The sequence below is a fragment of the Scleropages formosus genome, chromosome 7, assembly GCF_900964775.1.
Source record: "Scleropages formosus chromosome 7, fSclFor1.1, whole genome shotgun sequence".
NCBI classification, from domain to species: domain Eukaryota; kingdom Metazoa; phylum Chordata; class Actinopteri; order Osteoglossiformes; family Osteoglossidae; genus Scleropages; species Scleropages formosus.
This window is the reverse complement of record NC_041812.1, coordinates 18,029,541-18,054,134: the sequence shown is the minus strand read 5'-3', so window position 1 is coordinate 18,054,134 and position 24,594 is coordinate 18,029,541. Positions and strand designations below refer to the sequence as shown.

The window sequence follows — 24,594 nt, the reverse complement described above, 5'->3', positions numbered from 1 at the left end:
GGGGCTTGTTAAGTTAAAATCTACAGAATTACTGTAGAAGAAGCCAAAAAAAATCTTGTCAGTATTAGTTAAATATTTCTATAAAATGTATAGTGTTAATATTGTGACAGCTTGTTGTGATAAACATATGCTCATTCTCAGGTGACGGTGCTACATGGCTTGATGGTGCTAATGGTAGTGATTGTGAAACGTGCTTTAGGCAGCCAAACATTGTGTTTCAGGTTGAAAAAGAGGAAAAAGATGAAGATTGAGGAAAGTAGAGAGGCAGGGCCTGGAGTGGAGAAGAAGAGGAAGATGAAAATAAGTGAAGAAACTGTCCTGAAGGTGTGCAGGCACTGTACCGTGATGGCAAAGGACATCAGGCTGCTGAGGTTCTGGAAGTGCATTTCTGCATACTGTGTGATATGTGCATACAGGAGAACAGTAACATAATGAGTGTCTAAGTGAAACTGTAGTTGGAGATTACTAGTAAGTAGCTGATGGGTAGATATCCTTCATACTGGGGAGTTGCAGCAACAGATCAGAAAATGCCTCAAGTGACTGTGTCCATGATTTGGCTATGAAAAATTGCTGGTGTGTCTCAAGAGTGTAGAATTGCTTTCGCCACTGTTTTGTGGCTGCCTGTACCTGTCTTCTAGCTGGAGGTTATAGAAAAACCAAAACCAACCTCCAGAAGGCTTTGGTCTTTTTATTTATTTTTTAACCTTTATATGAGCTTCACACATGAATCGATTTTGTTTAAATTTTGACCTCCTTACTTGTCACAACTTCAGAGTTTTTGATTGGCTTTTTGAAGGTGGTTGTGGCACTGGATGGAACAGAGAATGAGTTTGCTCCTGTCTGCACTTTCTTACAGTGAGGGCATTAGGAAATTGACTTCACAAAGGGTTTGGGGTTGGAAGCTGATGTTCAGCTTTTGAAGGATATGTTATACAATATTCTTTTGAGGTATAGAGGAATTTAATGAGAGGCATTTGGTACTCCTTTTGTAGGCTTGCAGGGAAGAATGGGGCAAAGGTGTGGACAGTGGGACACACTACAGACAAACCTTTACTTGTGTGAATTCAACTTAGGTAAGGGGTTAAAGAATGGTCTATTTGTGTAAGTCGAGGGGTGTCTGTACGTGTAATGGGTGTAGATCCTGAGCAGCACTTACGGTGCTGCTGCATATCCTTAAAGAATGTGTGTTGATGTGAAAATGGCATTCCATTATGGTGAGTTGAGGGAGTCATAGGTTTCATGCTTAGTGTTGGAATATCATCCATTCCATCCATTCATCGTCAACAACCGCTTGTCTCGAGCGGGGTTGCAGCGAGCTGGAGTCTTACCCGGCAGTAAAATAAAATAAAGGCCGAAGGGGACACACCCATGGAGTTTAGTATTTTAATGTGGTGTTATGCTCAGCTACAGCCTTGAAAATAAACTTAGTGGTTTGTTTTCCTTTAATTATTTTGTAGGAATTAGATGACATGAGAGAAGAGAGCAATATAATCATGATGGTGATGGAGATGTGAAAATACCAGATTTGATTACAAGCATAATTTTCTTCCATTGTTGAACATGAATAGAAGAGATAATAAAATCTAGTTTAAACACATTTCTGCAGCTCAGGGCCTGTCCAGTTCTGTACAGAACTACAAAGCAACCACATGACACTTGGGTAATAAGGATCAGATTCGACATCACATTGCGCTGTGTTCTAAGACATTTTTATGATTTGTTTACTTTGAGTAGTTTTAAGGAATATGAAGTGTGACAGAAATATATTCATTACTATTAACCAATAATCTGACATCTTGTCCAAGGTGACTTAGAATATTAGAAGTGTACACCAAGTTACGTAAATTTATTTACCCACTTACACAGCTTGGTAATTCTTACTGTATCAGTTCAGGATAAATACCTTGCTTAAGGCCACTACAGCATGAGCAGGGATTGAAACTTGACCTGATTGCAAGGGAACAGCTCTGACAGCTAGGTTACCTGCTGCCCCATTTTTAACATGTAATTCTTTTCTGACAAGGTCAAGAAAGAGGAGGATGTAGAGTATCCAGTGTCAGTGAAGAGGAAAAAGAAAAAAGAGGAGATAGAGGCTACAAAAGCCATGAAACTCAGGGTAAAAGAGGAAAGAATGGCTGCGAAGGCTCTCAAGATCAAGATGAAAGAGGAAGAAGAGCAACAGCGATGGAGATGGTATGACATCCTTGTATGATGATGTAATTAGAATGCCGACAGTGACACACCCACATGGCTGAGTGTACCTGTCCCAGGCATATTTTTAGTAAATCTACACCTCTCAGGTGGGAGGAAGAGAGGTATGAATGTGGGATCAAGTGGAAATTCCTGGAACACAAGGGACCTTACTTCCCCCCAGAATACCAGCCGCTCCCCGACAATGTTCGGTTCTTCTACAATGGTGAGAGAAAACTGCACTTTCTGATGTTACCATTGTTTCCAGCATAGCATCAGTAATTGTATTCAATTTGAGGGTTCTGGTTGTTGGTGGAGAGGTATTCTGGGTTGTGTGTCCTGACAATAGGCCGATAGACTGAACCATACAGGAGACCAGTACTTGCAGCATCGGAAACATTGATTTTTAATTTTCAGTCTATGAACCAGCACCATTTGATTCAGTTGGCCAAAATTTATTTTGTGAAACTTGTATCTTCATTCCTCTGCTGGTTTACTCTAATTAGATCACGCTTTAAATGAATGCAGGTAAGTTAAACTGAATTTGCATAATCTTTCACATTTTGTATTCGTTTAGCAGACAAGCGACACACAATGTTAAGGTACCTGTAATTATTTACCCATTTATACAGCATATACACACATATGACATTGCACGAGAGGTCTTAAGTAATGGGCAGATTCTGTTTCTATTGCTGAATTTTTCTTAAATGTTGTTTTTTTGTTCTGTTCTTTTGTTGCTTTAATTTTTTATTTGTGGTCTTTACAAACATAACCTATATGTCTATATAACTCAATGTTTCTTTATTGTAAATTGCTTTGAGAGGCAATGTGTTATATAAAAATAAGGGTGGTTGTTCCATGTTCAGTGATGGCATTTAATGCTTGATTGAGGAAATTATTTGAATGGCGCCTAATGAGGAAATTCTCACAATGTTGGGGGCTTGTCATGATTGTAACCCCTCTGTGCTGAACCATGCATAAAATATTGTTTGCAGTAAATCAAATTTCACAAGGCCGTTCATGATACTCATGATATTTGTAAGAGAATTCTTTGCGCTTTATCAGGTTGTTTCATAAAAAGTAAGGCTTTCCATATGCCTTTTCTACTCTTAGTACTTAAATTTTTTTTGATTTAGATGCCATTATTATAAATGATGATGTTGCTGGATTTCAGAGAGATGTTTGTGCACAGGTGCATGGCTCTAAGAATTGAGAATTGATGTATAGAGGACAAGCCACACCTCGCATCATTGTGAAAGGAATCGCTTTCTGTGGTGCTCAGTGGCACCAAGGCTCATATGAATTGAATTATCTGTTCTCATAAGGTCTTTCTTATGAAAGAAAGTATATATTTCAGTTTCTCTCACACACGCACATTTTCTGAACCGCTCGTCCCATACGGGGTCGCGGGGAACCGGAGCCTACCCGGCAACTCAGGGCGTAAGGCTGGAGGGGGAGGGGACACACCCAGGACGGGATGTCAGTCTGCCGCAAGGCACCCCAAGCGGGATTCGAACCCCAGACCCACCAGAGAGCAGGATCTGGTCCAACCCACTGCGCCACCACGCCCTGCTTATTTCAGTTTCAGTATAGCAGATTTTTGCATACTTGGTGTATTTGCTTGTAAACTAACAGTATATTTACTTGACATACTGTATAGGTGGCATGGTGGTGCAATGCAGTAGGACTTGGGTTTGATACCTAATCAGTTTGTGTGGAGTTTGCATGGGTTTCACACAGTCGTACAGTTCAAACACACATTTCAAGTGAATTGATGACTAAATTGTCCATGGTCTATGTTACTGGTCTGTAGATGACTCGTATGTAGTGTATCTACTGTCACCTTGAGTGAGAAGATGTGGACTAAACACTATTGCATAGTGGTCATTGGAAGTCCTTTTGGAAAAAATGGTAAATGAATAAATGTAAATCCGAATAGCTGTAAAAGGAGGGTTTGTTATATGAACGTGGCTTGTATGTTGTTTATATGCTACTGATGGATTTTGTTTGCTTTGATGTGTGAATTCTTGTTTCTTTTCAGGGGAACATATAAAGCTCAGCCCTGCTACTGAAGAAGTAGCTCTTTTCTTTGCTCAAATGCTGGACCATGAGTACACAACCAAGGATGTGTTCCGCAACAACTTTTTCAAGGACTGGAGGAAGGTAGAAGTTATTATTTTTATGTATTAAGCAATGTGAGGAGGGTGGCTATGGAGGAGTGGAGTGGAGACACTTTCCTTTTATTTTCAGGAAGGAATGCGCAGTGTCATATGAACTCATTGAATATTATGTTGTGGTTTTCAAATAATGTTTCAATATTTCAACACCTTTAGAAAACTCCTTTCACAATATTTTAACAAGGCAAAAATTCTATCGATTCTCCTTTTATCAAAGTAAAACAAATTTGTGTAACTGAAAGTCTGCTTCTTTGTTCAGACATATCAGTGTTTCCTTTTAAATGTATTAACTTTTATTCTGTCAGACACTTGTCCAGTTTAACTTGCAACTCACTAAACAATGAGTTCTAATTTCACCTGCAGAAAACTCATAGCAAAAATAATTTCTAACTGTAAACCTTTGTGTTGTGATTTAAATATGCTGTACAGCAAGCCAACATGCTAGGGATGACGATGTGAGCACAGCATGTTAATAATGAGTCTTTTAATGAATTCTGCCACTTGGGGAAGTCTCTGAGCTGGAACAGATGTAGTGCTTAGGCTGTACTGGGGTAATGTCTGTGTGAGACGTGTGGTTCTTGCACACTTGTATTCTTTTTTCTTTCACTGCTGAAGGAGCTCCATATGCAGAGATGTAGTTGTGTTGAGAGTAAGTGAGGCTGTGTAAATATACAGATGACTTTTTCTGTCTTCAGTAGATGGTGTTTGGTGTATTTCAACCATTATAGTGCCTGGAAAGTTCTCTTTTTAAAATGTATAGTCTTCTATGTGATTTGATGTATACTGAGATTTTATCTAAAAATGTGTACCTCCACAAACATTCAGGTCCCCCCCCCCCCCGAACAATTACTGTGCTTATTCATCCTTTTTGTCAGATACAGATGCTTAAGTCCTGGAGACTGTAACTCTGTAACCATAAACACATAATCACCTTGATGACTGATTCGTAGTTGTAGCTTTGTCACATTAAGGTCCAGCAAAATGCCTTGACGTCCGTTTTGTGGTTATGGGGATTGCAAATAAGCTGGTGCTGTGCTGGTACAGGAGCAATGTTACATTTATGTTGTCTGAGCAGTGTTCCGCAATCTCAAAGGCATATCATGCAGAATTAATTTCCTAGTGCTTAGTGTTCAGCACTCTTGAAAATACGATTTTTGTAAAGGTATTGATATGCTAATTTGGACAACCGATTCCCTGCATGTGAAAAAATTATTTTATTTATTTTATTTTTTTTATTGTGACAACGAACCTGTCTGGAATCAACTGTTCCAAAGGTGTGTTTTCTGTTCCAGGTCCCATTTAGTGCCTCAGTGTTATGAACAGGGCTGTGGTGTTAATCATGTGGATGTGGTGTGAAGTGCTCTCAGGGACAGCCAGGCAGGGTGACATCAGGCTAGAGTGTGGAGTTGGAGACTCATTCTGTTCGTCATGTGGCTGGAACAGGGGAGACATGGAAATGGAATTGAGAACCATGCTGTGGTTGGTTGGCTCTCAGATGCACAACTCCACAACTCCTCCACAACTGTTTGCTTTGTGAAGCATCTAACCCCACCCTGACCCATGCACTCTCAGGGAACTGACTGAGATTGGCTGAAAAATCACAACAGCTGTTCTGCCGCTGCACTGTTTGTATGATCTATAGTATTAAGCCAGTTGGCCTGTTGACCATACCAGTGGTGTGTGTGCTTGACCATGAGGAGAATAACTCCTGTTCACATGGCAAGGGTATGTGTATGATTTTTAACATTCGAGTGCTTAGTCAAACCGGGTATCCTGTGCGAGATCTGCTTCTCAGAGGCCTCTTAGATGACATATTGTGCTCAGCTGTGAATTATGCACGGGGACAGGCAAGCGTGGTTGCAAAAGGCTAAGGCCTTCAGGCCCACTTAGGAGCTGCAGAGCTTTAAGGTAATTGAGTCGATGTTCAACAGCCTTCTTGGCGACACCGGACCTTTAGGAGTCCAAAGGACCCAACTTCTTGCATTTATGATCCACATATTGGTCATTAGTGCAGAGGAAGCTGCATAACATATACCAGTTATCATATTTTGTACATTCTAGGTGTTTTCTCAAGAAGATTTTTCTGTAATAGTAGCTAATTACCTGTTTCCATGTCTCCCATGTTGTGGAGCTATGTGATGGTGGACACTGTGAAACTAGCACTTGTCGTTGTACTATGTGGTTTATGAGGGGTGGAAGTAGTAGCTATTCATTACTGAACTTTATTGAAATTTTGCTTGAAAAAACCATTTTGCCATGGTAGCACATCCCTGACCCTGTATTTTACTGTGCGTTTGGAAATGGCATCTCAGTGAAATGTATGCAAATGTTTATGGTGTCGTACGTTCCCATTTTCTTGACCAGTGCCAAGCACCAAATTACATTAATATGAAATTTATTAATTAAAAATTTGGAAAATTTTAAACTGTGCTATTATGGATCAAAAGGTTGCCAAATTAAATACTTTACTGTAATGATTGCCATGGACAGTATACTGAAAATAGCTTTGGTATTGAAAGTTGAAGTACTGTATATCAGCTAATAATAAAATAATGGTGGGTCTCGCTTATGTTTGCAACTCTGCTCCTCTCGGTTGTCTTGACTGAGTGGGTGTGCAGAACATGAAGATTCATTGAAGACAGGCTGTGTTCAGAGGATTCATTTTCTCTGTTATTGCTGGGAAATTAAACAAAGTAGATAACTAGATGGCTCCAACCACCTCCATTTGCTACTAAAACTGATGATTTTCTGCTAAATAGTTTAATAGTTGCATCATACCTGTACAAAAAATAAAATGGTGTTTCTGTTTTCACTCCCACGCAGGGGGTGCGGTGGCACAGCGGACTTGGCCAGGGCCTGCTCTCTGGTGGGTCTGGGGCTCGAGTCCTTCTTGGGGTGCCTTGCAGTGGACTGGCGTCCTGTTCTGGGTGTGTCCCCTCCCCCTCCGGCCTTACGCCCTGTGTTGCCAGGTTAGGCTCCGGCTTGCCGTGACCCTGTTTGCGACAAGCAGTTTCAGACAATGTGGGCTGAAAACCTGTATTAGTGACAAAAGTTAGTTTTTTAATTTCTTCTGTGGACAACAATGCTTTGGTTATTAAGTTCAACAATGTATTGTATAATTGTGTCTTTAGATCATTATTAACCTCTAGCAATTAAAATTAGTTTTATGAAGGATGAGACAAATATTTTGCAGAAGCAAATGGGACTTGTAAAAGTTTCCTTGAATCAAAACTGAATTTGATTTCTCTTTGGAAGAAATATGCTCTTCTCGGTCCTCCATAAATTTGGTTTTACATAAACTTTTAGAAAGCAATACATTAACTATTTTACGGTAATAAAGTAATTCAGTAACTGTCATAACAAGCAAGCTACATTTTAATCATACCTTAAATATTACTATTAATTTTCTAAAGTAACAAACTCGCTGTTGAGAAAAGTGCAACTCACCAACTGAGAGAGAGATGGGGATGCAGACAATTTCTGAAGTACTGTCAGTTTGTAATGTAATCTTTTTTTTCCCGGCATGAATTGCACAAGTTGTTATACAATTTATAGGGGATACTTTTTTAAGCAGGTAATGTAGCACAAGTTTGTGGAATACATAGATCAGAAGAGAAGTGGGTCTGAAACAGATGTATTTTGAGAGCCTTCATGAATGTTGAGAGATTCAGCAGCTGTGAGGGAGAAAAGGAAGTCATTCCACATTGGAGCCAGAACTGAGAACCTTCAGGGTTTTCATTTTGGACCTGTTTGTGTGTGTGTGTGTGTGTGTGTGTGTGTGTGTGTGTGTGTGTGTGTGTGTCTGACTGACTACCACATAGCTAGAGATAGAGGAGTTTACCAGTCTGCCTGCAGTAAAGCAAGTGCTCAGGTCTTGTAGGTATAGGGGAGCAGATTCACTGGTAATCTGTGGACCATAACCATTGTTGAACTTGATATAGACAGCTACAGGAAGCAAATGGAGAAACATGAGAAGGAGCAACACAGGGAACAACAACTTTGGCAGATCAAACACAACTCATGCAACAGCATTCTGTATGTTTGGAAAAATGCAGACTTACAGTGTTGGCAATGGTTTCGGTAGTGATTATGTGGTAGAGATCACTGATGCACAGGTAGATTAATGCATTTAATCCACTTTACTCTGAGTTCTACATCACTTTGAAGAAAAATGCCTGCTAAATTAAAAAATGTAATGTTAAATGTGTTTGTCCCAATAATTCCGGGATAGGCTCCAGTCTGCCACAACCCTGATCAGGACAAGCAGTCCACGAAAATTAACGAGTGAGAGAGTGAATTACATGCATAAGTGCAAATTCTGGCTCTGAAATGAAACTCGGAGAAATTGGGCATTTAATATGTCAGCACAGCATGTTACATATGACACATGGAGTGTTGTTATAAATAGAAAACATATTTGGCTGCATTGAAATGACTGACAAGCATTGCCTGGAACTGGCTGACCACAGAAAAATGACTGGCAGATATTTTGTGCAATGCAATTTGTTGGATGTAAAATGATTGGCATTTCAAGGTTTGCCGAGATATATACCAGAAATGTTTTTCCAGCTCTGGGCTCAACATAATTTTATCTTTGCTAGATAATAGGTGTTGTTTGTTTAAACATTACTTTAAAAACTTGCTGACATGGAGTGTATTGTTCCTTGTATTGTTAAATTTATTCATTTAGCAAATGCTTTTTTCCAAAGTGATGTGCATCTCACAGAAAATACAATGTCTGCATTACATCAGGGGAAAGAGTTGGAGGCAGACATGATTCTAAATCAGTTAGTTTACTTTCCACCATATGAACCAAGTTAAAAGTTAAAGCTTGGCTGTATTGCACTATTGGAATGAAAATCTCAATATTTTCATTCAGATAAATTTTTGTAACTTGCTGATAAAAATTGACCTTTTCAATATGAATACTTCTGGTTGAATATAGGGGGATGCCGTGGCGCAGTGGGTTTGGCCTGTGCCTGCTCTCTGTCAGGTCTGGGGTTCAAATCCCGCTTGGGGTGCCTTGTGACGGACTGGCGTCCACTCCTGGGTGTGTCCCCTCCCCCTCCAGCCTTGCACCCTGTGTGGCCGGGTTAGGCTCCGGTTCGACACGACCCCACTTGGGGCAAGCAGTTTCAGACTGTTGTGTGTGTGTACATCTGATTGCTGGGCAACTTGTGTGTAAAGAGCTCAGTTGACTGCTATATTAAGTTACATACAGTTGTACTGTATTGTATCTTTACAAAATTAATTGCATCGTCTTTCACATCTTTACTGTATCCTAATGTTGCCAGGTTAGTCTTATACCCAAACTGCACTGCTTACTTGTTTATCACTTTTTTGTTTTCCAGAAATCTTGCAGAGTTTATTAATCCTTCTGCACGTGTAACATTCATTATTCTCCTGGGTCCTCTAGCAGAGATTGCTAAATATACACACTGAATTGATGGATTTAGCTTCCTGTAAGTTTAGCAAAGTTTCTAGTTTTGATGAGACTAATGTGGTGATTTCCTTTTTATTTGCCTTTTAATAATACGTTACCTAAATAATGATCTATGCAAAGTGGATGCACCTTTCGATCACTAATATTTGTGGCAATGGCTCAGGCTTTGCTAATCACTCAAACTGTCTTTATATGGGGAAAATATTACCTATTCTTATTTTGTATATGAGAGGTTGCCAACTGGTTCAGTTTCTTTGTTCAGGAGATGACGCATGATGAGAGAAGGCTGATCGTGGACCTTGATAAGTGTGACTTTGGAGAGCTGTTCCAGATGCACAAAGATAAAGTGGAGGCACGACGCAACATGAGCCAAGAGGAGAAGCAAGTAGGTTATGGATGCTGGTCTGGGTTTGGTCTTGTAAACCCCACAACAGGGGTTCTGATATGATGGTCTTTACAATTGGGTGAGTCAAGGAGTGTTGTTAGGAGGACATGGTAAGATTTTAGATTAAATCAGGGTAATTGTAACTTAGTACAGTATTCTACTTTACCCAACAATACACAACCAACACCCACTTTTAAATCCAGTAGAACTGTTGTGTAGTTAGAGATGTTATGTCTCCCTCCTCCTTTGAGAAAACACTGGGAAAACTACACAGGTCAAGTCTCTGAAAGGAGGGTTCTGGGTTATTGCTGATTTGTGGCATATGCCGTCATATTAAATGTGCTGTGCTATTTAGCATTCAATGACATTTTTATTACTGGTGATTTAAATTTGCTTCTCCTACCTGCTTTCAAGCACTAATACTGTCAGGAGTGGTAAGAGATTCTAAAAAGTCAAGATGATTAGGTTGTTACTTGAGGGCTGCCATGGCATTAAATTTGCAGACAGCTTGTTTTTGCCCAGCTGAATGTCTAGGCACTATGTTGCACCATGTGTGTTTACCGACTATAACTTAAATCTCCATTTCTCAGCTCAAGCAAGTACGCCCATTCCTCACTTAACAGGGTTAATTTGTTCAGTGAGGTCACTCTGTTAGTCAAATGCCTGCTGTGAAGGCACAAAATTACCATTCATTCTCATGGAAATAATAATAATCAATCCCTGCATGAAAAATACTACCTAAAATTCATTGAAATAAGAGGTTTTTTCCTGCATAACAATGATAAAACCTATGAAATTTCAAATATTTTTTAACAAATATTATTTGTGGTTTATATTTTAATGCTGTTAATTTATCAAAAAGTTCTTGTCTAGTGTAAGGTTACAGAGGTCTGGAACAATGCTCCCTCTAATCTGTGTGCTTGTTTAGCATTGAGGGCACATGAAACATCTGTTTTCCTACCATCAAATATTACACATAAAAAAGTTCAAATTGACTGGTGGCTGCTTCCTCTTGTCAGGTAAGAATATGCTGTCACTGTTTTTGTCTTATTGTTCTTACTGATGTGTTTCCTTTTGACAGTCTTACAATTTATATAATGTCACACTGTTTAACTTCATTGTCATAGTGCGTGTACTTTGGGTTTAGTTAAAAATCTCATAAAAACTTTATCCATACAACCACTTAGATGTTGAGTAAGGTACTTATCCTAACGGATACGGTAGAAACAGCCTTGCTGTATAAATGGTTAAATTGTTCTTCGGAGCATATTACTGCAATTTGTTTTGAAGAAAATTTTCAGCTAAACAAATTTTGCAATAATGCTGATTGTGTTATTTCAGTTGGAATATATGTATCTAATTGATGGTTATGACCGGTTGAGATAGTCAGTGTGATGGAAAGTAGAAGGTATATACACATACAGTACCTGCTTTTTTATGAAAGAAGCATAGTGTTTATGTACTTTTAAAGAGTGAAAGGAATATTGGACAATGAATTAAGTATGGTGTGTGGATTGCTTTTTCAGGCAGTCAAAGAGGTGAATCAGAAGATACTGGATAAGTATGGCTACTGCATTCTCGACCACCACCGAGAGCGCATCGGCAACTTCAAGATTGAGCCTCCAGGGCTGTTTCGTGGCAGAGGGGATCACCCCAAGCAGGGATTGCTAAAGAGGAGAATCCAGCCTGAGGATGTCATCATCAACTGCAGCAAGTGAGTGACTGGATTCTGAAGGGTAACCAGGAGGTCATCAACTGCTTCATGATTACAAGGAGTATAACCTCATGTCCTGTGTATCTTAAATGTATGTTTAATATAGAGCCCTTCCAACTGGTTACAGTATGGACTGGCAGATGGCTGCTACTCTGGTTTTGAAGGTCAAAACTTTGAGAATGGGAGAAATTTGTGGGAACTTGAGTGATCAATGTCATTACTGTAAAAACCCAGTGGTTATCTAAAGGTCACCTTGGGTTATTTAAGCAAATGTCTCCTATTCATTTGAGTGAGTTACAGGCACAGTTGTGAGGGTGTGTGTCTACTCCCCACAGAGACTGTTGCATCCCAAAACCTCCTGCTGGGCACCAGTGGAAAGAGGTTCGCCATGACAACACAGTCACCTGGCTGGCCAGCTGGATGGAGAACGTGCAGGGGTCCATCAAGTACATCATGCTTAATGCCAACTCTAAGCTGAAGGTGAGACCTCTGTTAGCCCAAACAGTACAACATTGTAGTCTGAGCGAGTGTGTGCGCTCTGTTTGCGATTTAACTACAACTGTGTATGTCTTTCAATTAAAAAGGAAAGTGGAGAGAAAATTCATTTGCCATGGTATTGAAGACCTACCAACACACTATTCTTTATGTAATTTAGAACAATAAAAATCTCTGGTTGAGGCCATACGTTACCTGTGGAGTCTTGGTCTGGCCTACAAGCTAAAGACACAGCATGTTGTGCTACTGAAAACCAACTCCTGTATCTTTTAATTTTTCCCATTATATCCAACCCCCCCCCCCCCCCCCCCCCCCCTTACCCTCTCAGGGCAAAATTAATACTGGCAGTAGAAAAAATCTATATCACATAATTCTAATTTGCAATATCTGCTAGGAGGTGGAATGGTTAGATAGGAATTGAACCCTTTTCTGTGTTTCTGAACCTGTGAAGGTGTTGTCATCTACTTTACTGCTTTTTCCTCCTGCCCTCAATAACCATATTTCGGTTAGGTAAAATGGTAATGCAGCTGTGACTTTTGTCCATGAACGCTCTACTTTCTCACTTGGTAGTAATTTCACGTACGCTGTACCATGGTTGTTGTGGGCCAAACTTATAGCTGGTAGAAAATCTTGGGTGATAGGCCTTCTTTGGTCATAGACTTGGGCTTTTTGTTGGCCTATGGCTGGAGCTAGGGTTAGGATTAGAGCTAGGGTAATAGCTTGAGCTAGGCTAAGGGTTTCAGCTTTTTCTAGTGCTGGTGCTGTGGTTTGTGCAGCAGCTAGGGTTAAGGCTGGTGCTTGGGCTATGGCTGGAGATAGGGTTAAGGCTGGAGCTAGCATTAGGGTTCAAGCTAGGGTAAGTGCTGGAGCTCGGCTAAGGGTTTCAGCTTTTAGTGTGGCCGGCGCTGTGTTTTGCAAAGCAGCTAGAGTTCAGCTGGGAGGTAGGGTTAGGGTTCGAGCTTGGATAAGTGCTGGAGCTCGGCTAAGGGTTTCGGCTTATTGCAGGGCTGGCGCTGTGGCTTGCGCAGCAGCCGGATTTCAGCTGGGAGCTAGGGTTAGGGCTGGAGGTCGGGTTAAGGCTGGAGCCTGGGCTATGGCTGGAGGTAGGGTTAAGGCTGGAGCTAGGGTTAGGGTTCGGGCTGGGGCATGTGCTGGATCCCGGCTAAGGGTTTCGGCTTTTTGCGGGGCCGGCGCTGTGGCTTGCGCAGCAGCCGGATTTCAGCTGGGAGCTAGGGTTAGGGCTGGAGGTCGGGTTAAGGCTGGAGCTAGGGTTAGGGTTAGAGAATGGTAAGTGCTGGAGCCCGGCTAAGGGTTTCGGCTTTTTGCGGGGCCGGCGCTTTGGCATTCGCAGCAGCCGGATTTCAGCTGGGAGCTAGGGTTACGGCTGGAGGTCGGGTTAAGGCTAGAGCCTGGGCTATGGCTGGAGGTAGGGTTAAGGCCTGAGCTAGGGTTAGTGTTCGGGCTAGGGCAAGTGCTGGAGCCCGGCTAAGGGTTTCAGCTTTTTGCGGGGCCGGCACTGTGGCTTGCGCAGCAGCCAGAGTTCAGCTGGGAGCTAGGGTTAGAGCTGGAGATAGGGTTGGCTGGCCTATGGCTGGAGGGAGGGTTTTGGCCGGAGCTAGGGTTAGTGTTCGGGCTAGGGCAAGTGCTGGAGCCCGGCTAAGGGTTTCAGCTTTTTGCGGGGCCGGCGCTGTGGCTTGCGCAGCAGCCAGAGTTCAGCTGGGAGCTCGGGTTAGGGCTGGAGAAAGGGTCGGCTGGCCTATGGCTGGAGGTAGGGTTTTGGCCGGAGCTAGGGTTAGGGTTCGGGCTAGGGCAAGTGCTGGAGCCCGGCTATGGGTTTCACCTTCTTGCGGGGCCGGCGCTGTGGCTTGCGCAGCAGCCAGAGTTCAGCTGGGAGCTAGGGTTAGGGCTGGAGATAGGGTCGGGGCCGGAGCCTGGCCTATATCTGGAGGGAGGTTTTTGGCCGGAGCTAGGGTTAGGGTTCGGGCTAGGGCAAGTGCTGGAGCCCGGCGAAGGGTTTCAGCTTTTTGCGGGGCCGGCGCTGTGGCTTGCACAGCAGCCAGAGTTCAGCTGGGAGCTAGGGTTAGGGCTGGAGATAGGGTCGGGGCCGGAGCCTGGCCTATGGCTGGAGGTAGGGTTTTGGCCGGAGCTAGGGTTAGGGTTCGGGCTAGGGCAAGTGCTGGAGCCCGGCGAAGGGTTTCAGCTTTTTGCGGGGCCGGCGCTGTGGCTTGCGCAGCAGCCAGAGTTCAGCTGGGAGCTAGGGTTAGGGCTGGAGATAGGGTCGGGGCCGGAGCCTGGCCTATATCTTGAGGGAGGGTTTTGGCCGGAGCTAGGGTTAGGGTTCGGGCTAGGGCAAGTGCTGGAGCCCGGCGAAGGGTTTCAGCTTTTTGCGGGGCCGGCGCTGTGGCTTGCACAGCAGCCAGAGTTCAGCTGGGAGCTAGGGTTAGGGCTGGAGATAGGGTCGGGGCCGGAGCCTGGCCTATGGCTGGAGGTAGGATTTTGGCCGGAGCTAGGGTTAGGGTTCGGGCTAGGGCAAGTGCTGGAGCCCGGCGAAGGGTTTCAGCTTTGTGCGGGGCCGGCGCTGTGGCGTGCACAGCAGCCAGAGTTCAGCTGGGAGCTAGGGTTAGGGCTGGAGTTAGGATTAAGGTTGGAGCCTTGGTTACTGCTGGAGGTAGGGTTTTGGCCGGAGCTAGGGTTAGGGTTCGGGCTAGGGCAAGTGCTGGAGCCCGGCTAAGGGTTTCAGCTTTTTGCGGGGCCGGCGCTGTGGCTTGCGCAGCAGCCAGAGTTCAGCTGGGAGCTAGGGTTAGGGCTGGAGATAGGGTCGGGGCCGGAGCCTGGCCTATATCTTGAGGGAGGGTTTGGCCGGAGCTAGGGTTAGGGTTCGGGCTAAGGCAAGTGCTGGAGCCCGGCTAAGGGTTTCAGCTTTTGCGGGGCCGGCGCTGTGGCTTGCACAGCAGCCAGAGTTCAGCTGGGAGCTAGGGTTAGGGCTGGAGATAGGGTCGGGGCCGGAGCCTGGCCTATGGCTGGAGGTAGGGTTAAGGCTGGAGCTAGGGTTAGGGTTCGGGCTTGGGCAAGTGCTGGAGCCCGGCTAAGGGTTTCAGCTTTTTGCGGGGCCGGCGCTGTGGCTTGCACAGCAGCCAGAGTTCAGCTGGGAGCTAGGGTTAGGGCTGGAGATAGGCCAGGCTCCGGCCCCGACCCTATGGCTGGAGGTAGGGTTTTGGCCGGAGCTAGGGTTAGGGTTCGGGCTAGGGCAAGTGCTGGAGCCCGGCGAAGGGTTTCAGCTTTGTGCGGGGCCGGCGCTGTGGCGTGCACAGCAGCCAGAGTTCAGCTGGGAGCTAGGGTTAGGGCTGGAGTTAGGGTTAAGGTTGGAGCCTTGGTTATTGCTGGAGGTAGGGTTTTGGCCGGAGCTAGGGTTAGGGTTCGGGCTAGGGCAAGTGCTGGAGCCCGGCTAAGGGTTTCAGCTTTTTGCGGGGCCGGCGCTGTGGCTTGCGCAGCAGCCAGAGTTCAGCTGGGAGCTAGGGTTAGGGCTGGAGATAGGGTCGGGGCCGGAGCCTGGCCTATATCTTGAGGGAGGGTTTTGGCCGGAGCTAGGGTTAGGGTTCGGGCTAGGGCAAGTGCTGGAGCCCGGCTAAGGGTTTCAGCTTTTTGCGGGGCCGGCGCTGTGGCTTGCGCAGCAGCCAGAGTTCAGCTGGGAGCTAGGGTTAGGGCTGGAGATAGGGTCGGGGCCGGAGCCTGGCCTATATCTTGAGGGAGGGTTTTGGCCGGAGCTAGGGTTAGGGTTCGGGCTTGGGCAAGTGCTGGAGCCCGGCGAAGGGTTTCAGCTTTTTGCGGGACCGGCGCTGTGGCTTGCACAGCAGCCAGAGTTCAGCTGGGAGCTAGGGTTAGGGCTGGAGATTGGGTCGGCTGGCCTATGGCTGGAGGTAGGGTTTTAGCCGGAGCTAGGGTTAGGGTTCGGGCTAGGGCAAGTGCTGGAGCCCGGCTAAGGGTTTCAGCTTTTTGCGGGGCCGGCGCTGTGGCTTGCACAGCAGCCAGAGTTCAGCTGGCAGCTCGGGTTAGGGCTGGAGATAGGGTCGGCTGGCCTATGGCTGGAGGGAGGGTTTTGGCCGGAGCTAGGGTTAGTGTTCGGGCTAGGGCAAGTGCTGGAGCCCGGCTAAGGGTTTCAGCTTTTTGCGGGGCCGGCGCTGTGGCTTGCACAGCAGCCAGAGTTCAGCTGGGAGCTAGGGTTAGGGCTGGAGAAAGGGTCGGGGCTGGAGCCTGGCCTATGGCTGGAGGTAGGGATTTGGCCGGAGCTAGGGTTAGGGTTAGAGAATGGTAAGTGCTGGAGCCCGGCGAAGGGTTTCAGCTTTTTGCGGGGCCAGCGCTGTGGCTTGCACAGCAGCCAGAGTTCAGCTGGGAGCTAGGGTTGGGGCTGGAGAAAGGGTCGGGGCCGGAGCCTACCCTATGGCTGGAGGTAGGGTTTTGGCCGGAGCTAGGGTTAGGGTTCGGGCTAGGGCATGTGCTGGAGCCCGGCGAAGGGTTTCAGCTTTTTGCGGGGCCGGCGCTGTGGCTTGCACAGCAGCCAGAGTTCAGCTGGGAGCAAGGGTTTGGGCTGGAGATAGGGCCGGGGCCGGAGCCTGGCCTATATCTTGAGGGAGGGTTTTGGCCGGAGCTAGGGTTAGGGTTCGGGCTAGGGAAAGTGCTGGAGCCCGGCGAAGGGTTTCAGCTTTTTGCGGGACCGGCGCTGTGGCTTGCACAGCAGCCAGAGTTCAGCTGGGAGCTAGGGTTAGGGCTGGAGAAAGGGTCGGGGCCGAAGCCTGGCCTATGGCTGGAGGTAGGATTTTGGCCGGAGCTAGGGTTAGGGTTAGAGAATGGTAAGTGCTGGAGCCCGGCTAAGGGTTTCAGCTTTTTGCGGGGCCGGCGCTGTGGCTTGCACAGTAGCCAGAGTTCAGCTGGGAGCTAGGGTTAGGGCTGGAGAAAGGGTCGGGGCCGGAGCCTGGCCTATGGCTGGAGGTGGGGTTTTGGACGGAGCTAGGGTTAGGGTTCGGGCTAGGGCATGTGCTGGAGCCCGGCTAAGGGTTTCAGCTTTTTGCGGGTCCGGCGCTGTGGCTTGCGCGGCAGCCAGAGTTCAGCTGGGAGCTAGGGTTTGGGCTGGGGATAGGGCCGGGGCCGGAGCCTGGCCTATATCTTGAGGGAGGGTTTTGGCCGGAGCTAGGGTTAGGGTTAGAGAATGGTAAGTGCTGGAGCCCGGCGAAGGGTTTCAGCTTTTTGCCGGGCTGGCGCTGTGGCTTGCGCGGCAGCCAGAGTTCAGCTGGGAGCAAGGGTTAGGGCTGGAGATAGGGTCGGGGCCGGAGCCTGGCCTATATCTTGAGGGAGGGTTTTGGCCGGAGCTAGGGTTAGGGTTAGAGAATGGTAAGTGCTGGAGCCCGGCGAAGGGTTTCAGCTTTTTGCGGGGCCGGCGCTGTGGCTTGCACAGCAGCCAGAGTTCAGCTGGGAGCTCGGGTTTGGGCTGGAGATAGGGTCGGGGCCGGAGCCTGGCCTATGGCTGGAGGTAGGGTTTTGGCCGGAGCTAGGGTTAGGGTTCGGGCTAGGGCAAGTGCTGGAGCCCGGCGAAGGGTTTCAGCTTTTTGCGGGGCCGGCGCTGTGGCTTGCACAGCAGCCAGAGTTCAGCTGGGAGCTAGGGTTAGGGCTGGAGAAAGGGTCGGGGCCGGAGCCTGGCCTATATCTTGAGGGAGGGTTTTGGCCGGAGCTAGGGTTAGGGTTCGGGCTAGGGAATGTGCTGGAGCCCGGCTAAGGGTTTCAGCTTTTTGCGGGGCCGGCGCTGTGGCTTGCACAGCAGCCAGAGTTCAGCTGGGAGCTAGGGTTAGGGCTGGAGATTGGGTAGGGGCCGGAGCCTGGCCTATGGCTGGAGGTGGGGTTTTGGCCGGAGCTAGGGTTAGGGTTCGGGCTAGGGCAAGTGCTGGAGCCCGGCGAAGGGTTTCAGCTTTTTGCGGGGCCGGCGCTGTGGCTTGCGCAGCAGCCAGAGTTCAGCTGGGAGCTCGGGTTAGGGCGGGAGAAAGGGTCGGGGCCGGAGCCTGGCCTATGGCTGGAGGTAGGATTTTGGCCGGAGCTAGGGTTAGGGTTAGAGAATGGTAAGTGCTGGAGCCCGGCTAAGGGTTTCAGCTTTTTGCGGGGCCGGCGCTGTGGCTTGCACAGCAGCCAGAGTTCAGCTGGGAGCTAGGGTTAGGGCTGGAGATAGGGTCGGGGCCGGAGCCTGGCCTATGGCTGGAGGTGGGGTTTTGGCCGGAGCTAGGGTTAGGGTTCGGTCTAGGGCAAGTGCTGGAGCCCGGCTAAGGGTTTCAGCTTTTTGCGGGGCCGGCGCTGTGGCTTGCACAGCAGCCAGAGTTCAGCTGGGAGCTAGGGTTAGGGCTGGAGATAGGGTCGGGGCCGGAGCCTGGCCTATGGCTGGAGGGAGGGTTTTGGCCAGAGCTAGGGTTAGGGTTAGAGAATTGTAAGTGCTGGAGCCCGGCTAAGGGTTTCAGCTTTTTGCGGGGCCGGCGCTGTGGCTTGCACAGCAGCCAGAGTTCAGCTGGGAGCTAGGGTTAGGGCTGGAGATAGGGTCGGGGCCGGAGCCTGGCCTATGGCTGGAGGTGGGGTTTTGGCCGGAGCTAGGGTTAGGGTTAGAGAATGGTAAGTGCTGGAGCCCGGCTAAGGGTTTCAGCTTTTTGCGGGGCCGGCGCTGTGGCTTGCACAGCAGCCAGAGTTCAGCTGGGAGCTAGGGTTAGGGCTGGAGATAGGGTCGGGGCCGGAGCCTGGCCTATGGCTGGAGGTAGGGTTTTGGCCGGAGCTAGGGTTAGGGTTCGGGCTAGGGCATGTGCTGGAGCCCGACTAAGGGTTTCAGCTTTTTGCAGGGCCGGCGCTGTGGCTTGCACAGCAGCCAGAGTTCAGCTGGGAGCTAGGGTTTGGGCTGGAGATAGGGTCGGGGCCGGAGTCTGGCCTATGGCTGGAGGTAGGGTTTTGGCCGGAGCTAGGGTTAGGGTTCGGGCTAGGGCAAGTGCGTTAGCCCGGCTAAGGGTTTCAGCTTTTTGCGGGGCCGGCGCTGTGGCTTGCACAGCAGCCAGAGTTCAGCTGGGAGCTAGGGTTAGGGCTGGAGAAAGGGTCGGGGCTGGAGCCTGGCCTATGGCTGGAGGTAGGGATTTGGCCGGAGCTAGGGTTAGGGTTAGAGAATGGTAAGTGCTGGAGCCCGGCGAAGGGTTTCAGCTTTTTGCGGGGCCGGCGCTGTGGCTTGCACAGCAGCCAGAGTTCAGCTGGGAGCTAGGGTTAGGGCTGGAGATTGGGTAGGGGCCGGAGCCTACCCTATGGCTGGAGGGAGGGTTTTGGCCGGAGTTAGGGTTCGGGCTAGGGCATGTGCTGGAGCCCGGCTAAGGGTTTCAGCTTTTTGCGGGGCCGGCGCTGTGGCTTGCGCAGCAGCCAGAGTTCAGCTGGGAGCTAGGGTTAGGGCTGGAGAAAGGGTCGGGGCCAGAGCCTGGCCTATATCTTGAGGGAGGGTTTTGGCCGGAGCTAGGGTTAGGGTTCGGGCTAGGGCAAGTGCTGGAGCCCGGCTAAGGGTTTCAGCTTTTTGCGGGGCCGGCGCTGTGGCTTGCACAGCAGCCAGAGTTCAGCTGGGAGCTAGGGTTAGGGCTGGAGAAAGGGTCGGGGCCAGAGCCTGGCCTATGGCTGGAGGTAGGGATTTGGCCGGAGCTAGGGTTAGGGTTAGAGAATGGTAAGTGCTGGAACCCGGCGAAGGGTTTCAGCTTTTTGCGGGGGCCGGCGCTGTGGCTTGCACAGCAGCCAGAGTTCAACTGGGAGCTAGGGTTAGGGCTGGAGATTGGGTAGGGGCCGGAGCCTGGCCTATGGCTGGAGGGAGGGTTTTGGCCGGAGCTAGGGTTAGGGTTCGGGCTAGGGCATGTGCTGGAGCCCGGCTAAGGGTTTCAGCTTTTTGCGGGGCCGGCGCTGTGGCTTGCGCGGCAGCCAGAGTTCAGCTGGGAGCTAGGGTTTGGGCTGGAGATAGGGCCGGGGCCGGAGCCTGGCCTATATCTTGAGGGAGGGTTTTGGCCGGAGCTAGGGTTAGGGTTAGAGAATGGTAAGTGCTGGAGCCCGGCTAAGGGTTTCAGCTTTTTGCGGGGCTGGCGCTGTGGCTTGCGCGCCAGCCAGAGTTCAGCTGGGAGCAAGGGTTTGGGCTGGAGATAGGGTCGGGGCCGGAGCCTGGCCTATATCTTGAGGGAGGGTTTTGGCCGGAGCTAGGGTTAGGGTTAGAGAATGGTAAGTGCTGGAGCCCGGCGAAGGGTTTCAGCTTTTTGCGGGGCCGGCGCTGTGGCTTGCACAGCAGCCAGAGTTCAACTGGGAGCTAGGGTTAGGGCTGGAGATTGGGTAGGGGCAGGAGCCTACCCTATGGCTGGAGGGAGGGTTTTGGCCGGAGCTAGGGTTAGGGTTCGGGCTAGGGCATGTGCTGGAGCCCGGCTAAGGGTTTCAGCTTTTTGCGGGGCCGGCGCTGTGGCTTGCGCAGCAGCCAGAGTTCAGCTGGGAGCTAGGGTTAGGGCTGGAGATAGGGTAGGGGCCGGAGCCTGGCCTATGGCTGGAGGTGGGGTTTTGGCCGGAGCTAGGGTTAGGGTTCGGGCTAGGGAAAGTGCTGGAGCCCGGCTAAGGGTTTCAGCTTTTTGCGGGGCCGGCGCTGTGGCTTGCGCAGCAGCCAGAGTTCAGCTAGGAGCTCGGGTTAGGGCTGGAGATAGGGTCGGGGCCGGAGCCTGGCCTATGGCTGGAGGTGGGGTTTTGGCCGGAGCTAGGGTTAGGGTTAGAGAATGGTAAGTGCTGGAGCCCGGCTAAGGGTTTCAGCTTTTTGCGGGGCCGGCGCTGTGGCTTGCGCGCCAGCCAGAGTTCAGCTGGGAGCTAGGGTTTGGGCTGGAGATAGGGCCGGGGCCGGAGCCTGGCCTATATCTTGAGGGAGGGTTTTGGCCGGAGCTAGGGTTAGGGTTAGAGAATGGTAAGTGCTGGAGCCCGGCTAAGGGTTTCAGCTTTTTGCGGGGCTGGCGCTGTGGCTTGCGCGGCAGCCAGAGTTCAGCTGGGAGCTAGGGTTTGGGCTGGAGATAGGGTCGGGGCCGGAGCCTGGCCTATATCTTCAGGTAGGGTTTTGGCCAGAGCTAGGGTTAGGGTTCGGGCTAGGGCATGTGCTGGAGCCCGGCGAAGGGTTTCAGCTTTTTGCGGGGCCGGCGCTGTGGCTTGCGCAGCAGCCAGAGTTCAGCTGGGAGCTAGGGTTAGGGCTGGAGATAGGGTAGGGGCCGGAGCCTGGCCTATGGCTGGAGGTGGGGTTTTCGCCGGAGCTAGGGTTAGGGTTCGGGCTAGGGCAAGTGCTGGAGCCCGGCTAAGGGTTTCAGCTTTTTGCGGGGCCGGCGCTGTGGCTTGCGCAGCAGCCAGAGTTCAGCTGGGAGCTCGGGTTAGGGCTGGAGATAGGGTCGGGGCCGGAGCCTGGCCTATGGCTGGAGGTGGGGTTTTGGCCGGAGCTAGGGTTAGGGTTAGAGAATGGTAAGTGCCTGAGCCCGGCGAAGGGTTTCAGCTTTTTGCGGGGCCGGCGCTGTGGCTTGCACAGCAGCCAGAGTTCAGCTGGGAGCTAGGGTTAGGGCTGGAGAAAGGGTCGGGGCCGGAGCCTGGCCTATATCTTGAGGGAGGGTTTTTGCCGGAGCTTGGGTTAGGGTTCGGGCTAGGGCAAGTGCTGGAGCCCGGCTAAGGGTTTCAGCTTTTTGCGGGGCCGGCGCTGTGGCTTGCGCGGCAGCCAGAGTTCAGCTGGGAGCTAGGGTTAGGGCTGGAGAAAGGGTCGGGGCCAGAGCCTGGCCTATGGCTGGAGGTAGGGATTTGGCCGGAGCTAGGGTTAGAGTTAGAGAATGGTAAGTCCTGGAGCCCAGCTAAGGGTTTCAGCTTTTTGCGGGGCCGGCGCTGTGGCTTGCACAGCAGCCAGAGTTCAACTGGGAGCCAGGGTTAGGGCTGGAGATTGGGTAGGGGCAGGAGCCTACCCTATGGCTGGAGGGAGGGTTTTGGCCGGAGCTAGGGTTAGGGTTCGGGCTAGGGCAAGTGCTGGAGCCCGGCTAAGGGTTTCAGCTTTTTGCGGGGGCCGGCGCTGTGGCTTGCGCAGCAGCCAGAGTTCAGCTGGGAGCTAGGGTTAGGGCTGGAGATAGGGTAGGGGCCGGAGCCTGCCCTATGGCTGGAGGGAGGGTTTTGGCCAGAGCTAGGGTTAGGGTTCGGGCTAAGGCATGTGCTGGAGCCCGGCTAAGGGTTTCAGCTTTTTGCGGGGCCGGCGCTGTGGCTTGCGCAGCAGCCAGAGTTCAGCTGGGAGCTAGGGTTAGGGCTGGAGATAGGGTCGGGGCCGGAGCCTGGCCTATGGCTGGAGGTGGGGTTTTCGCCGGAGCTAGGGTTAGGGTTCGGGCTAGGGCAAGTGCTGGAGCCCGCCTAAGGGTTTCAGCTTTTTGCGGGGCCGGCGCTGTGGCTTGCGCGGCAGCCAGAGTTCAGCTGGGAGCTAGGGTTAGGGCTGGAGATAGGGTCGGGGCCGGAGCCTGGCCTATGGCTGGAGGTGGGGTTTTGGCCGGAGCTAGGGTTAGGGTTCGGGCTAGGGCAAGTGCTGGAGCCCGGCGAAGGGTTTCAGCTTTTTGCGGGGCCGGCGCTGTGGCTTGCACAGCAGCCAGAGTTCAGCTGGGAGCTAGGGTTCGGGCTGGAGAAAGGGTCGGGGCCGGAGCCTGGCCTATATCTTGAGGGAGGGTTTTTGCCGGAGCTTGGGTTAGGGTTCGGGCTAGGGCAAGTGCTGGAGCCCGGCTAAGGGTTTCAGCTTTTTGCGGGGCCGGCGCTGTGGCTTGCGCGGCAGCCAGAGTTCAGCTGGGAGCTAGGGTTTGGGCTGGAGATAGGGCCGGGGCCGGAGCCTGGCCTGTATCTTGAGGGAGGGTTTTGGCCGGAGCTAGGGTTAGGGTTAGAGAATGGTAAGTGCTGGAGCCCGGCTAAGGGTTTCAGCTTTTTGCGGGGCCGGCGCTGTGCCTTGCGCGCCAGCCAGAGTTCAGCTGGGAGCTAGGGTTTGGGCTGGAGATAGGGTCGGGGCCGGAGCCTGGCCTATATCTTCAGGTAGGGTTTTGGCCGGAGCTAGGGTTAGGGTTCGGGCTAGGGCATGTGCTGGAGCCCGGCGAAGGGTTTCAGCTTTTAGTGTGGTCGGCGCTGTGGCTTGCGCAGCAGCCAGAGTTCAGCTGGGAGCTAGGGTTAGGGCTGGAGATAGGGTAGGGGCCGGAGCCTGCCCTATGGCTGGAGGGAGGGTTTTGGCCAGAGCTAGGGTTAGGGTTCGGGCTAGGGCATGTGCTGGAGCCCGGCTAAGGGTTTCAGCTTTTTGCGGGGCCGGCGCTGTGGCTTGCACAGCAGCCAGAGTTCAGCTGGAGCTAGGGTTAGGGCTGGAGATTGGGTAGGGGCCGGAGCCTGGCCTATGGCTGGAGGGAGGGTTTTGGCCGGAGCTAGGGTTAGGGTTCGGGCTAGGGCATGTGCTGGAGCCCGGCTAAGGGTTTCAGCTTTTTGCGGGGCCGGCGCTGTGGCTTGCGCAGCAGCCAGAGTTCAGCTGGGAGCTAGGGTTAGGGCTGGAGATAGGGTCGGGGGCCGGAGCCTGGCCTATGGCTGGAGGTGGGGTTTGGCCGGAGCTAGGGTTAGGGTTCGGGCTAGGGCAAGTGCTGGAGCCCGGCTAAGGGTTTCAGCTTTTTGCGGGGCCGGCGCTGTGGCTTGCGCTGTGGCTTGCGCGCCAGCCAGAGTTCAGCTGGGAGCTAGGGTTTGGGCTGGAGATAGGGTCGGGGCCGGAGCCTGGCCTATATCTTCAGGTAGGGTTTTGGCCGGAGCTAGGGTTAGGGTTCGGGCTAGGGCATGTGCTGGAGCCCGGCGAAGGGTTTCAGCTTTTTGCGGGGCCGGCGCTGTGGCTTGCGCAGCAGCCAGAGTTCAGCTGGGAGCTAGGGTTAGGGCTGGAGATAGGGTAGGGGCCGGAGCCTGCCCTATGGCTGGAGGGAGGGTTTTGGCCAGAGCTAGGGTTAGGGTTCGGGCTAGGGCATGTGCTGGAGCCCGGCTAAGGGTTTCAGCTTTTTGCGGGGGCGGCGCTGTGGCTTGCGCAGCAGCCAGAGTTCAGCGGGAGCTAGGGTTAGGGCTGGAGATGGGGTCGGGGCCGGAGCCTGGCCTATGGCTGGAGGTGGGGTTT

The 24,594-nt window shown here is 50.5% G+C and overlaps 1 protein-coding gene across 1 annotated transcript in view; it reads left to right on the top strand.

The window, feature by feature from the left end:
• Positions 1-24,594, top strand: part of LOC108918952 (DNA topoisomerase I, mitochondrial) — a 47,533-nt gene that overhangs the window by 4,810 nt on the left and 18,129 nt on the right. The window contains exons 4-10 of the mRNA XM_029253656.1: positions 222-324; positions 2,024-2,193; positions 2,301-2,416; positions 4,235-4,356; positions 10,076-10,198; positions 11,725-11,912; positions 12,248-12,392. Of these exons, the coding sequence (XP_029109489.1) occupies positions 222-324; positions 2,024-2,193; positions 2,301-2,416; positions 4,235-4,356; positions 10,076-10,198; positions 11,725-11,912; positions 12,248-12,392 (967 nt within the window). The remainder of the gene's footprint in view (positions 1-221; positions 325-2,023; positions 2,194-2,300; positions 2,417-4,234; positions 4,357-10,075; positions 10,199-11,724; positions 11,913-12,247; positions 12,393-24,594) is intronic.